This window comes from Gouania willdenowi, chromosome 13 (assembly GCF_900634775.1).
Source record: "Gouania willdenowi chromosome 13, fGouWil2.1, whole genome shotgun sequence".
Lineage (NCBI taxonomy): Eukaryota > Metazoa > Chordata > Actinopteri > Blenniiformes > Gobiesocidae > Gouania > Gouania willdenowi.
This window is the reverse complement of record NC_041056.1, coordinates 39,669,298-39,685,000: the sequence shown is the minus strand read 5'-3', so window position 1 is coordinate 39,685,000 and position 15,703 is coordinate 39,669,298. Positions and strand designations below refer to the sequence as shown.

At 36.2% G+C, this 15,703-nt stretch overlaps 1 protein-coding gene across 5 annotated transcripts in view; it reads left to right on the top strand.

Moving 5' to 3' along the window:
- Window positions 1–12,055, top strand: part of LOC114474715 (inositol polyphosphate 5-phosphatase K-like) — a 28,725-nt gene extending 16,670 nt beyond the window's left edge. For 4 of the 5 annotated variants that reach the window (XM_028465191.1, XM_028465188.1, XM_028465189.1 and 1 more), the window contains 5 exons: window positions 682–907; window positions 5,732–5,869; window positions 5,944–6,027; window positions 6,096–6,200; window positions 11,668–12,055. In XM_028465191.1, coding sequence (XP_028320992.1) covers window positions 682–907; window positions 5,732–5,869; window positions 5,944–6,027; window positions 6,096–6,200; window positions 11,668–11,760 — 646 coding nt within the window. In that variant the 3' untranslated portion in view covers window positions 11,761–12,055. The remainder of the gene's footprint in view (window positions 1–681; window positions 908–5,731; window positions 5,870–5,943; window positions 6,028–6,095; window positions 6,201–11,667) is intronic. The other variant, XM_028465190.1, reaches the window with a different exon arrangement.
- Window positions 12,056–15,703: the final 3,648 nt, after the last annotated feature.

Sequence of the window (15,703 nt, the reverse complement as noted above, 5' to 3'; positions counted from 1 at the left end):
GCAGGATATCTCAAAACGTTCTGAATGAAATTCAGTGAGCTCATAGACAATGTCAAAAGGAAGAACAAGTTACAGTAGATGTTTGGAGGTGATCAAGCAGGTATTGTGGATATAGTATCCAGAACCAGCTTTGGATGTTGTAATGTGGATGTTTGGCAACACCTGCTGCTAACTTAGCATCTCTAACCTTGGTTGAGGTTTGTGCTTCCTGAATGCTTGCCTGTTGTTGCTGAATGTGTGACAAAGCAGTATTTTACTGTCCTGCAGAATGTAGGATTCAAACCTTGTTGAATTTTATTAAATTGGCCCTCATCAGCTTCCGTAGATTTGACTTTTTTAGCAAACCTTCAACTTTTATCACAATATTGTATTTTGAGTTAACTTTCGAAATTTAAACTTTATTCTCAACATTAACACCTAAACTCAAAATTGGCCCAAATTCGGTTTTGTAAATACTATACTGTGGCTTTGCATCAGAAACAATATATACAAACACCGCTTTAGATGTGAACTTAAATGTGTTTCTTTTTTTTGTTTTTCATCAGTGCGAATTTCTGCTGTGAAGATACAGTATAAAAACCTTAATGATGTTACAATGTTGCTCTGGTGAGTGTATTGTGTTTCCCCCCCGTTAAACACATACGTCTTCTGTCCTTCCTCCACCTCTCACTGTCCATTCAGCAGTAAGAAGCGTAAACCCGCTTGGACCGACAGGATTCTGTGGCGACTTAGACCCAAAGCTCCGCCCATCATTGGCCAAGATGACGACGAGTCTAAATCGGATGTCCTGAAGCAGCTGGATGAAGATGAGGAGTTCCCCCTGAAGATCAGACAGGACCTGTACACCAGCAACATGGAGTACGGCGTCAGTGACCACAAACCTGTAGTTGGAGTCTTCACTCTAGAGGTGATGCTCATGAACACTACATGAAGTTACTTATTATACACTCACATATAGTTACCTATTATACACTCTACAAAAAGTTACCTATTATACACTCACACAAAGTTACTTATTATACACTCACATATAGTTACTTATTATACACTCACATAAAGTTACCTATTATACACTCACATAAAGTTACCTATTATACACACATAAAGTTACCTATTATACACTCATAAAGTTACCTATTATACACTCACATAAAGTTACCTATTATACACACACATAAAGTTACCTATTATACACACACATAAAGTTACCTATTATACACTCATAAAGTTACCTATTATACACTCACATAAAGTTACCTATTATACACTCACATAAAGTTACCTATTATACACACACATAAAGTTACCTATTATACACTCACATAAAGTTACCTATTATACACACACATAAAGTTACCTATTATACACTCATAAAGTTACCTATTATACACTCACATAAAGTTACCTATTATACACACACATAAAGTTACCTATTATACACTCATAAAGTTACCTATTATACACTCACATAAAGTTACCTATTATACACACACATAAAGTTACCTATTATACACACACATAAAGTTACCTATTATACACACATAAAGTTACCTATTATACACACATAAAGTTACCTATTATACACTCATAAAGTTACTGTTTATACACTCACATAAAGTTACCTTTATACACTCACATAAAGTTACTGTATATACACTCACATAAAGTTACCTTTTATACACCACACCATAAAGTTACCTTATACACACACATAAAGTTACCTATTATACACACATAAAGTTACCTATTATACACTCATAAAGTTACCTATTATACACTCACATAAAGTTACCTATTATACACTCCACAAAGTTACTATTACACTCACATATAGTTACCTTATTATACACTCACATAAAGTTACCTATTATACACACACAAAAGTTACCTATTATACACTCATAAAGTTACCTATTATGCACTCCACATAAAGTTTACCTATTACACTCACACAAAGTTACTTATTATACACTCACATAAAGTTACTTATTATACACTCACATAAAGTTACCTATTATACACTCATAAAGTTACCTATTATACACTCACATAAAGTTACCTATTATACACACACATAAAGTTACCTATTATACACTCATAAAGTTACCTATTATACACTCACATAAAGTTACCTATTATACACTCATAAAGTTACCTATTATACACTCACATAAAGTTACCTATTATACACACACATAAAGTTACCTATTATACACTCATAAAGTTACCTATTATACACTCACATAAAGTTACCTATTATACACACACATAAAGTTACCTATTATACACACACATAAAGTTACCTATTATACACACACATAAAGTTACCTATTAATAACCACACACAATAAAGTTACCTATTATAATCACTCATAAATTTACCTAATATACACTCACATAAATGTTACCTATTATAACACTCATAAAGGTTACCTAGGATACACTCACATAAGAAAGTTACCTATTATAACCTATTATACCACACACATAAAGTTACCTATGTATACACTCATAAAGTTACCCTATTATACACACACAATAAAGTTACCTATTAATACACACACATAAAGTTACCTATTATACACAACACATAAAGTTACCTAATTATAACACTCATACAGGTTACCTATTAATACACCTCACATCAAGTGTACCTATTATACACTCACACATAAAGTTTACCTATTATAACACAACACATAAAGTTACCTATTATACACTCATAAAGTTACCTATTATACACTCACATAAAGTTACCTATTATACACACACATAAAATTACCTATTATACACTCATAAAGTTACCTATTATACACTCACATAAAGTTACCTATTATACACACATAAAGTTACCTATTATACACACACATAAAGTTACCTATTATACACACATAAAGTTACCTATTATACACACACATAAAGTTACCTATTATACACTCATAAAGTTACCTATTATACACTCACATAAAGTTACCTATTATACACTCACACAAAGTTACTTATTATACACTCACATAAAGTTACCTATTATACACACACATAAAGTTACCTATTATACACTCATAAAGTTACCTATTATACACTCACATAAAGTTACCTATTATACACTCACACAAAGTTACTTATTATACACTCACATATAGTTACTTATTATACACTCACATAAAGTTACCTATTATACACACACATAAAGTTACCTATTATACACTCATAAAGTTACCTATTATACACTCACATAAAGTTACCTATTATACACTCACACAAAGTTACTTATTATACACTCACATATAGTTACTTATTATACACTCACATAAAGTTACCTATTATACACTCATAAAGTTACCTATTATACACTCACATAAAGTTACCTATTATACACACACATAAAGTTACCTATTATACACTCATAAAGTTACCTATTATACACTCATAAAGTTACCTATTATACACTCACATAAAGTTACCTATTATACACTCATAAAGTTACCTATTATACACTCACATAAAGTTACCTATTATACACTCATAAAGTTACCTATTATACACACACATAAAGTTACCTATTATACACTCATAAAGTTACCTATTATACACTCACATAAAGTTACCTATTATACACTCATAAAGTTACCTATTATACACTCACATAAAGTTACCTATTATACACTCATAAAGTTACCTATTATACACTCACACAAAGTTACCTATTATACACTCACATAAAGTTACCTATTATACACTCACACAAAGTTACTTATTATACACTCACATAAAGTTACCTATTATACACTCATAAAGTTACCTATTATACACTCACATATAGTTACTTATTATACACTCACATAAAGTTACTTATTATACACTCACATAAAGTTACCTATTATACACTCACATAAAGTTACCTATTATACACTCACACAAAGTTACTTATTATACACTCACATAAAGTTACCTATTATACACTCATAAAGTTACCTATTATACACTCACATATAGTTACTTATTATACACTCACATAAAGTTACCTATTATACACTCACATAAAGTTACCTATTATACACTCACATAAAGTTACCTATTATACACTCACACAAAGTTACTTATTATACACTCACATAAAGTTACCTATTATACACTCACATATAGTTACCTATTATACACTCATAAAGTTACCTATTATACACTCACATATAGTTACCTATTATACACTCATAAAGTTACCTATTATACACTCACATATAGTTACTTATTATACACTCACATAAAGTTACCTATTATACACTCACATAAAGTTACCTATTATACACTCACATATAGTTACTTATTATACACTCACATAAAGTTACCTATTATACACTCACATAAAGTTACCTATTATACACTCACATAAAGTTACCTATTATACACACACATAAAGTTACCTATTATACACACACATAAAGTTACCTATTATACACTCAGATAAAGTTACCTATTATACACTCACATAAAGTGAATGAACCCAATGTTTTATTCTGTCTGTACGCTACTTCCTGTCCCTAGCTTAGCTTTGCTAATATTATTCATTATTACTCCAGTGGTGGAAATTGACAAATTGACTAGAATGGAAACGTATCTGCTCTGTTGCTGTTACAAAACAGTTACAGATCCAGTGGAAATTAGGGGTTACTATTAATGATGTGATTCCTTTTCTCTGTTATTTGCTGTTCATTGTACTGTGCACCAGTGGTTCTCAACCTTGGGGTCAGGATCCCATTTCGGATCATGAAACACTGGGATGGGCTCGCCAGATGCCTTCAAGAAACTAGAAATATATTTTTTTTAGCAATTTGAGCCAATTTCTGCTTTACTCCCATTTCTGCCACTTCTCCATCAAATTTCATTCGCTTTTGTGCACATTTTCCCCACTTTCAAGACATTTTGAGCACTTATAAACCCTTTCCACCACTTTTCCCCCTAATATCACAAACGTTGACCCAGTATTGTCCCTTTTAATCTTTTTTCACCAAATTTCATGATTATTCTTGCCAATGTACCCACATTCAGGTTTCGTCTTGTCCATTATTTACCAGTTTAAACTAATTGTTCCGACTTTTTAAACTTCATTGCCCCATTTCTGCCACTTTTAAGCCAATATTAACACTTTCAACCCTTTTTACTACCTTTTCTGTCTGTTTTTGCCCACTCTAATTTGCAACTTTTCAAAATCCCATTTCACCACCTTTTCCACCAGTTTTTGTCACTTTTAACCCATTTTATTTCTGACTAAAACAAGGATTTACTTTAAGATAACTATATATAAATAAATGTGGTTATCACAGATTCATAGAACAATGGACCGTCATTTTGCTGACTTTATGGATGAGCCCCAAAAAGCTCTCCCCTGTACCCCCCTTACAGATGGTCCTGTCTCCACATGACTGTTCTTCAATGTTCATGTCTGGGTTCAACCACCTTCAGGTGCAGTGGGGGTCCCCGGTCTCTGGAACCTTCATTTTGGGGGTCGCGGGCTGAAAAGGTTGAGGACCACTGCTGTAAATTGTTAATTATGTATTAATGGTGGTTGAGAATCAAAGGTAAAGCTTAAATAACTGAAAAAAGAAACAAAAAACACATTAGAATAGAGAAAAGTCAGCTAATAAATTCATTGCTAATAAATAGATATTGTGATTCTTGAGCTACAGACCAAAACTATTATTTCTCAACTTTTTCTTTGTTTTCCTTTGTGCAGCTGAGGAAGGTGTACGACACTCCCCTGGTGCGTCTGCAGGCAGAAGGCGACTGGAGTGCTGATATTGATGCTTTGGTGATCTACAGCCGCCTGCAGCCGTTCTCCTCCAGTGCCTGGGATTGGGTCGGACTATATAAGGTTAGTTTAGCAATCTCTAACTGGTTACATGAGCTGCCATGGTGTGAAAGTGTTCTTGATGTCCTGTATTTCAGGTGGGCTTCAGGAGTGTGTCGGACTACCTCACCTACACGTGGGTGAAAGACGACGAGGTGGCCTTCAATGAGGAAATCATGCAGGTAGTGAAGTGTCGTGGTGACCACCACAGTACGAGCTCACATGTGATGGACTAATGTGTTTTCTGCAGGTGTATGTCAGTAAGGAGGAGATCCCTGTGAGAGGAGGAGTGTGTGTGTTGTGCTACTACAGTAACACACTGCAGTGTATCATTGGAATCAGCGAACCTTTCAAGGTGTGTTAGCAGCAAACGTTCAGCCTCCCCTCACACATCCACATTAGTGCCATACAAAATACTCCTTAACCGCTTTTAACGGGCGACCGTGGCTCAGGTGGTAGTGGGTCGTCTTCTGATCGAGAGGTTGGGGGTTCGATCCCAGTACCTGACTATGTGTCGAAGTGTCCTTGGGCAAGACACTGAACTTTAAGTTGCTCCCAGTGGTCGACTAGCGCCTTGCATGGCAGTCCTGTCCCACTGGTGTGTGAATGTGTGAGTGATTGGGTGAATGAGCTGATATGTAAAGCGCTTTGAGACTGCTTCAGTGTGGTGATTAAGATCCTAAAGTTGTTAATAAATCCTCTGATAGGGATGAACTCACAAACAATTGTGAACGGTAGAAGTTGCCGCTTGGTACTGACTCCGGTCAGGCCTTTTTTACGCGCCTGCAGTTACGCACGTATCTCCTGCGCGTATTCTCCGGTCCAGCCTTTTGACACGCCCACCGCTCTCATAAGTCGACCAAAAGCACGTAGTCTGTGAATGAAGGCGGTCTGAAGCAAAGTAGGCGGACTGGCATGTTGTCATTTTTTTTGGGGATGTCTAGAAATCACGGATCATGGGCTTTTTCCAACGCTTGTAAATGTCCTTGAAATCCGTGAAAATGATAAAGTGTACTTTTAATTTGAAAAGCTTTAGTTGAATAACAATGTAACAGGTTGATTTGATCAGATTATTGCAGTGTAAGGATCAGCCACGTTTTTCTGTGAGAACCACAAGTAAAATCTCTCTTTTTTTTTTTCTCCGATACTAACGACAGAGTAAAGTTTGTTTTTGTGGAAAGTCTCATTTTTCCACACGAAATTCAGGCGCTGAACATTCAGAAATGATCAGCGCAGATTAATTGTCATCAATGTTTCACTTAGTTACTCTTGTAGTGGATCAAATGGTGGCTTTACATTGCACACACAGTATGAAAATAGTTGGACATTTTTTCTGGGAGTCTCTTTTTTACAATATTATGAGTCTGTGTGGCTTAAATTGTATCTGAGTCCAAACTTCTAGTGCAATATAATGTTTCACCTTCTTGGGGCGCCGCACTTATTCCAGGTTCAGAAGTGCGTAAGAGGAAAAGAACTTAAGTCACTGGGACAGTGTGCGTAAGGAGAGATTTGAATAGGAACGCCCACATTTCAGGGCCGCTCCACCCAGAGTGGAACTGGGACGAAGGTGTGCATTGACTGACTTACTGTAAGTACAGAGGCAGAATAGCGCGCAGCCAAAAACGGCTCCGCTGCATGGTTTTTCTGACTTACGCGCATGGAAGAATAGAGCCCATAGTGAGTATTGAGCAGGTAGTAAAGGTGGGAAGATATATGGTGCAACAAGATATCACGATATTCAATACGTCCAGAGTTAAAGTTAAATACGAGCATGGTTATTACTGCAATTTTTATTTCTTTTTTTCTTTAACAAAAATGTTCTATTGTAATAATGAGCCCATTATTGTCTAGTGCTGTATTGTCCCATGCACCCCTTAGCCTTTATTTCTTATCACAAGTACCCCTTAGCTCAGGGGTGGGCAACTAATTTTTACCGGGGGCCGCATGAGCAACCCGAGCACTGCTGGAGGGCCACATCGACAATATTTCAATTCAATTCTGTTCAATATGATTTTTGATACACAGTAAGATAAATAATAATTTCATTTAACTTAACTTAACTTTATACAAAAGCAGATTACTTTTGATGGTTTTATTTAAACTCTTAATCCTTATATATTTATATTAGGCTCAGTGAAATTGAAATTAGAAAACAAAAACAATCATTGAATCACTGCCATTTATTTTTAACTTGTTCACACTGTTGTTTTTCCTTGTTTGTGGAACAATATCAAACAACTTAATACGTTTATAGAAATACTGCAATACAACAAACAATAACTTGTTATGTTTTCCACCTCATTTTACCTCTTCAGTGTGAATAATCCAGTCTGTTCTGGGCTTCAACAAGGGCATTGAAATCTGGCTGAATGTCTGAGGTGGCTATGCGAAGAACAGCTGAGAGGTGATCATCAGTGATGGAGGATCTGTGTTTGGATTTGTTGAACTTCATCACTGAAAATGTCTGTTCACATACAAAAGGTCCAAAGAGGACTAGAATCCTCTGAGCATGCTTTCTCAGGTGTGGAAAGATCTCCTTTTTTAGGGAGGAGTAAAAGTCCAGCAGTGAGACTGACCTGAACTGCTCTGCCAGAAGTAGGTCAGACTGCAGTTCAATGAGCTCCATCTGAACATCGCTTGGTGCATTGTCCACATTGTAGTTGAGGGGGGAAGAAACCATGCGCATTTCACTCTCAAGAGTTTTGAAATCTTGAAATCGCCTCGAAAACTCTCCATGTAGTGTTTTTAGCTTGCTTGAGTACTTCTGGGGGTAATCGATCTGATCTGATCGAGCAGATCTTGTGGCTTCCTTTAGTGTTGGCAAGTGGGTCAGAATGTTGTCCTTCACTTGGCTTGAGAGAAACTGCAACTTTCTCATGAAAGCCGTCACTGCACTGTACATCTCATGCACAAAAAGGCCCTTGCACTGCAGTTTGACATTAAGATCGTTCATGAGTGCAGTCACATCCACAGCAAATCCGAGGTCTGCCACCCAGTCTTCATCTGAAAGTTCCGGGATGTCATTTTCTTTCTCCCCACAGAAATACTGAATTTGGTCTCTCAGGTCCCAGACACTTTTCAGTACCTTGCCCAGGCTGAGCCACCTGACGTTGCTGTGGTAGCTTATGTCACCATGTTCACTCTCATTTAACTCCAAAAGTGCAACAAATTGTCTATGATTTAACGCTCTCGCTCTGATAAAGTTAACTGCTTTAGTTACAGTATCAACAACATGGTTCATTTTTAACACTGTCTTACACAACACTTCCTGGTGAATAATACAATGCAAAAATGTCAATTTCTGCACAGGGTTAATTTCTGTCACATTATCCTGCATCCTCTTTAAAAGTCCAACATTTTTCCTCGTCAGATTTGGACAACCATCTGTTGTCACACCTACCAGCTTGTCCCATTTCAGTCCTAACATGTCCAAACACGCATTTACCTCCGTAAACAAGTCATCACCTGTGGTTCTCCCTTTAATTGACTGCATGGCTGCCAGCTCCTCCGTGATTTGAAAGTTTGCAGTTATCCCACGTAAGAAGATGAGCAGCTGGGCGGTGTCACGTACATCGCAGCTCTCATCCAAAGCCAGAGAAAAACAGTCACTCTGTTTTTCAGCTGAAGCTCTAAGTTTCCAGCGATATCTTCAATCCGCCTTGTTACAGTGCGTCGGGAGAGTGACACATTCTCAAATGCGCTTTTTTTCTCGGGGCATATCAGCGCAACAGAGTCCAATATGCACTCTTTAACAAACTCTCCATCAGAAAACGCCTTACTTTTTTTGGCGATTTTGTGAGAAATTATAAAACTATAAAGCTGCATCTCTGGAGGTGTGAAGTTTGGTAAAAAGTCCTTGTTGAATTTTCAGTTTTCCCATCAACGCAGCAGCCTCCCGTGTGCGCTCATCTTCAGACAGATTCTGGTATTTATCCCCGTGCTTGGTCGTGTAGTGGCGATTCAAATTATAATCTTTGAACACAGCGACCTGTGTGCCACAAATTAAGCACACGGCATTCCCTTTTAGTTCGGTAAAGAAATACTTGGCGGTCCATGTCTTTTTGAAAACACGGCATTCGCTGTCCACTTTTCTTTTTTTAGCGTGAGCTGACATTGCGGGGGTAACCGGGGATCACTTCACCTTCGCGCACTTTTTTACTAACTATGCGCGTACTGCTGATTGGCCGTTACCCATGACGTAGCTCAATGGGTGTAACCAATCAGATGGTGCTGTGGGTGTGACGATGCTGGAAACGGTATTGACTGAAGGCGCAAGCAGAGAGACAAGGCTTATCAAAATAAAAGCGGAACCATTTTATTTCACACTCGACATAGATATTTTTTTAATTTTTTTTTTTTAATTTTTGATTGGCCTCAAGCGGGCCGGACAGGAACGTACAAAGGGCCGGATGTGGCCCGCGGGCCGTAAAATGCCCAGGTCTGCCTTAGCTCATGTTATACATGATTCGCGTCTGCAGGCTCGTCTAAACTCTTTTCTGTGTCTCGTTCAACATTAAACTTGAATTTAGGCCTTTTTATTCATTGATTTCTGATGTTTTGCTCATTTTAGAAATTGAACTTCACCTTTTGGTGTATTTTCAAGCGTTGTGCCACAAAGTGTTATTGATGGATGAGAAAAAAGTCTGTGCATGTAAAAAAAAAATCTATAATGTTAAAAAATAAACTGACAAATGTTTATGTGTACCTCCTGAAAGCTATTGAAGTACCCCTAGGGGTACACGTACCCCAGTTTGGGAACCACTGGTCTATATCCTGGGTTCCAAAAGTGGGGTACGGGTACCACCAGGGTTGTGAAAATTGTCATAGGCGGTATGTGACTAAAAAGTAAAAAATGCGTGAGAACTCGAAGATAAATAGAGCATCAGTCAGGAGCCTCCATTTATTGCCACACATGACACACTGTCCTCTGTAAGACTGCCCTCTAGTGGTGACAGAGCAATAATCTCATCAAAAAAGCACAAAATATGGCGGGAGCTGCTTTGCTTTGCTTTGATGCCCATTGACAAATTGAAAAATCTGTTGTATTACCGATATATGTTCAATCAACAAATGTTTGGTAGATTCATTTTTCCAAAAAAAAAAAAAACAAATTTGTTTCTCACAGTAAATACCAGTAAGATCATTAATGAAATAAATCAAGTTATAATACTGAATAAGAGGTTTTATTGTTTACTTAGACCAGGATAGGTACAATTCAGAGACAAATTTCACTGTAGGGCTACATTGTTTATGACATTATATAATGTTTTTAAGTGCACAGTCATGGGGGTACAAGGCTTCAGGTTAAATGTCTGAAGGGGTACGGGACTGAAAAGTTTGAGAACCACTGGTCTGTGGCATCGTATCGTTAATTCAGTATATTGTCCCACACCTGGTACCTAGCCTAGCATAGCTTCCAGGAACCCCATCCATAATCAGGGCATTTTTTAAACTTCCAGCCAATAAACCCTTTGATTGTTTGTAAACATTGTGACGTATTTTGTTGGGCGGGGCTTAGCCTGGAGGCAAAGCCACGATTGTCTTTGTTTTTTCTGAGCACGAGTGTCCGCTGGAATCCTATCAAACTTGAATTTACGTCCACTACCATTATTCCTCCTGTTCTGTCACCCAAACACACAACAAAGTTGTAACATTACTAGCCTCCACTGTCTTTAGCCAGCGACGTTTCCTGTTTCTGCCTCCATCGGCCATTAAGGGTCTATCTGTATGTCTGCTGAAACCTCAGAGTTTAGTTACTATTTAAGTAATGTATTAATGAGTGAAATGATGCTAGATGATAACTGAAATCTGCTTTGTTTCAGGTCCATGAGTCTAAGGTGGCTCTAGAGGAGGGTTTGTTACCAGAGAAGATCAACCATCTCAACCAAAGTGTAGCAGGTCTAAACTTGCAGTGAACCTAACTCATTAAAACACACAGGAGGGTGTGATAGAGGCCACTTATCAGCCATGGTTGGCTTAGTCTCCTTTAAGTTACTGGTCAGGGAGTGGGTTTAGATCTTTTTCCTGTTACACATCCTAGTTCTCCACCATCTGAGGATGGCTGCTGGTATCTGGCATGAAGGAAGCTGGATTAATTGACGTGTTTTAAAAGATTGTGGAATAAAATGATTGTCTTTAAGGTCTCACACAGATCTGTAAAGACAAGAAAAGGTGAAGAAGAAATGCTGGCGCACAGGCTACGTTCAGACAATTCAGATATCAATACGTTGCTAATGTAGGATCACCAATAAAAACGGCCTGTGTCATGTTGGCTCCTGTTCCCTTCCCCCTCACCTAGGTGTAACACTGCCCTCTCTTTATACTGTATATCCTCCCTTTAATCAAGTGTTTCTTACTTTCCTTAGGGAGGGCTGATGATGGACACAATTATGCAATAAAATACGTACATAACAAAAAAACAAAACATGCATTGCTGTCAAAGTAGGAAAAAAAATTCCCTGGGTCGGATTTGAAAAAGAAACTGTCAAACTGTCTCTATCAGATCAGATACAGATCACATACTGTATGGGTCGCATGTCTGAGCGTCTTATTCTTCTTATTTTAATTTACTGCTGGATTGATTGAAAGGGAACAGATCAAATTAATTGGATTTTTAGTAGTTTTATTCATATTAAATGTAATAAAATGTGTGTTTTCAGAGATATGTCGTATTTTAAGGCCTATTTGTCCAAACTCCAATAATCTGGTTTGCTTCTTTAGCCATTTTTTCCTTTGAACATTTAAAATGCTGACTGAAATGTGTATATGTAGCGATTTATTGACAGATGTTGAGGGAACGTTCTTTTCTACGTACTGTTGTGAAAGAGTGATGGATTTAAATGTTTCTGTGTGTGCAGATGTTTCCACATCATAAACACACATGCCTCTGTTTTGAATTGACTACTGTAAAAAAAAAAAAAAAAAAACCTGCTGCTTTATCTTTTCTTTTAGTGTTTTATTGGACGTCATTTATTCCTGGAAGACTTGAAACTGAGTGATTGAATAATGGTAATAGTATTTTTCTGCTTATTTCTCTTTATGCTGACTGTGCCATTTAAGTGACTAAAAGAGGATTTAAAAAGGCAGATTGTGGTGACATAATGTGTGTTTCTAGGTTGTATTGGTTGTGAGCAGAGTTGGAGTCAATTATAATTCTAATCGCGTAATTAAAAAAAAAAAAATATTGCTTTTCTGATTGTAATTAAATTGTGATTGAGTTCAGATAACTGACTTTGTAATTGCAATTAGAATGACAATTCTATAACATTTACAATGTAATCAAACACAAACCTGAGCAACCATGTCATAGTTCTATAATTAATAATTATTCAATTATGTTTAATATCAATTTTTCCCACTTCCTGTCACTTCTCTTCAGGATCATTTTATCATTTAAAAAGATTTAAATTTAGGGATATACTGACGCCCACACCAAAAATATTAATAGTAATATTTTCATTGATTAAGAAGCCTAAAAAGGAGATGAGAAACAAATGAGATGGTGGATAAAATATGTTTTATTGTATTTTACAGCTGACTTAAGACATGAGCCGTTATCATAGGAGATGATAACAGAAAGCTAACACTAGAGGAAAGGCAGGGGTGTCAAACTCATTTTAGTTCAGGGGCCAAATACTGAGCAGTTTAATCTCAAGTGAGCCACAGATTTTATGTGGGAAAACAAGTCATTTCAACCTTATTATCTGCTAGTTTAAACTGACAAACAATAAGTGACGGATATCAGTCCCAACAGGTTCTTCACTTTAAATTTACTAGATATTGTGACCAATTTCTATTTATTTAATGGAAATATGTCATAATTTGAATGATTTTGTAAGAATTTTGAGGGTTTTTTTTTAACTGTTTCACATTAAAAATTACTGCCATCATGCGACAGAAGCATCAGGAAAACTCAGCCGCTGCAAATATTGCTTAGTTTTATTTACACAGTGATTCATGTTTTCTCTGTCATTTTTACTTTCTGCTATGGGCCAAATTGAATGCTCCAAAGGGCCAGGTTTGGCCCCCGGGCCATGAGTTTGACTTGAGTTTTCTTTTTCTTTTTTTTTTATTAAAGGCCCATTAATTGTGATTAATTGTAATTGAGAATGTAATTGTAATTGACTTTCAGGGTAAAAAAAAAGGATTGTGATTGGAAAAAAATACTGGTAATCGTAATTGAGTTTTAATTGAACATGGATATTTGAAGGTGTAATTGTAATTGAAAAATGTAATTGACTCCAACCCTGGTTGTAAGTATATTAAATCATTTGTGATTTTAGACCAACCAACCCGTCTGTTTAGTAAACTGGGATAGTTTACTGGTCTCACGCAGCCAGATTGTGTTTTACTCTATTTTATTGAAGTACATTCAAACAGACCAGTGTACCCAATGGATTTGCTGGTTTTGGACTCAGAAGTGCCTTTCACACAAATAATGTGTTTAGTTTCCTGCACTTTGCTGCTTAAAGTCGCTGCTTTACATGTAATTATAGATTATTTATCTTTGCTCACCAATTTTAGGTTTGAAATATGACTGTTTTCAGAAATGAATAATATTCATATTAGTTTGCTGTAATTAATAATTAGTCACTGTGACTGGGTTTGTAAAGGAGTTGATGTCATCATCTAAGCTGTTTGTATTTGTGGTTAATGTAATGTACCATCGCCACAGAGCAACATGCGACTCTGGCACATGCAAATAAAAACTTAAAATCACAACGTTGCTTTTATTCTTTTTCCATTGTCATGTTCATAATTTACAGTGAATTCCTGTTATAACATGTTTAGGTTTTTTTTAGGACATTTATTTTTAAATTTACTTTGATCTCCTAGCTTGTTTTCACTGCCCACTTATGAGTCGTTTCTGGGCGTGGTCAACTTGAGAGTTATAGGGACACATGAAAGCAATCAGTAGATGCCTCTGAGGAAGACTGACAATACCATGTGAAAAACAATCATGTAATTGTACTTTTTCTAAGAATTTTAATTTTAGAAGACAAATTGCAATAGTTTACAAATCAGTAAAACAACACGAAGGGAACAAAGACCAAAGTCAGGGAAAACGTTACTAGTAAAGAAAAAAGCAAATACAGGCATCATGTTATTATTCATACAAAAACAGTTATCTTTTGTTTTTCAAAAAACTTCATCAGTATTCATTTAATTAAATTCGATTAAGAAAAAAAAGTAGATTTTGGGGGCATATTGTGATTTATGAATATGGAATTTTTGCCATTATAATATGATGAAAGATACTGATTCAATAACATTTTGGTGTTAATACTTGTATACAAAATCCTGAACTGCATTTCAGAATAGTGATGTAATGTAAAATTGTTTCAGCTCCATTAAAACAAAAAGTGCATTTAATCAGTTACTCTTATATCAGCATATTTGGAAATTAATATGTTACAGGGTTACATAATGTGTAAAGTTTTTAAATGTACTTCCCTGATTTTATTAGCTGTATATAATTGAAAGGACCATAACCACTAAGTATATTTTCAAAATGTGATTTCTAAATTGCTTTACCTCTGGGTGTAATTTTATTGTGAAAAATAAAATTTATTTTCTCATTAGTTTTACACCACTTAACATTAAACACGGAATTTGTGTTTGCATATTTGATACTTTAGGTGACCTCTAAAAAGTGAAATTGTACCTGAAGGGACAGTAAATGTTTTAGTGATAAGACAAAAAAAACACATCATAAAAAGATGATGCGCCTCTCAATCCATTTTTAACTCTATACACTTTGGTTTTTAACAGTAAAGCTACCATTATTCCCAACTATATCATTACGTGCTTCACTTTACCTGCGCAGCCATACGTAATTGCGTCACATCCGGTGTTTAC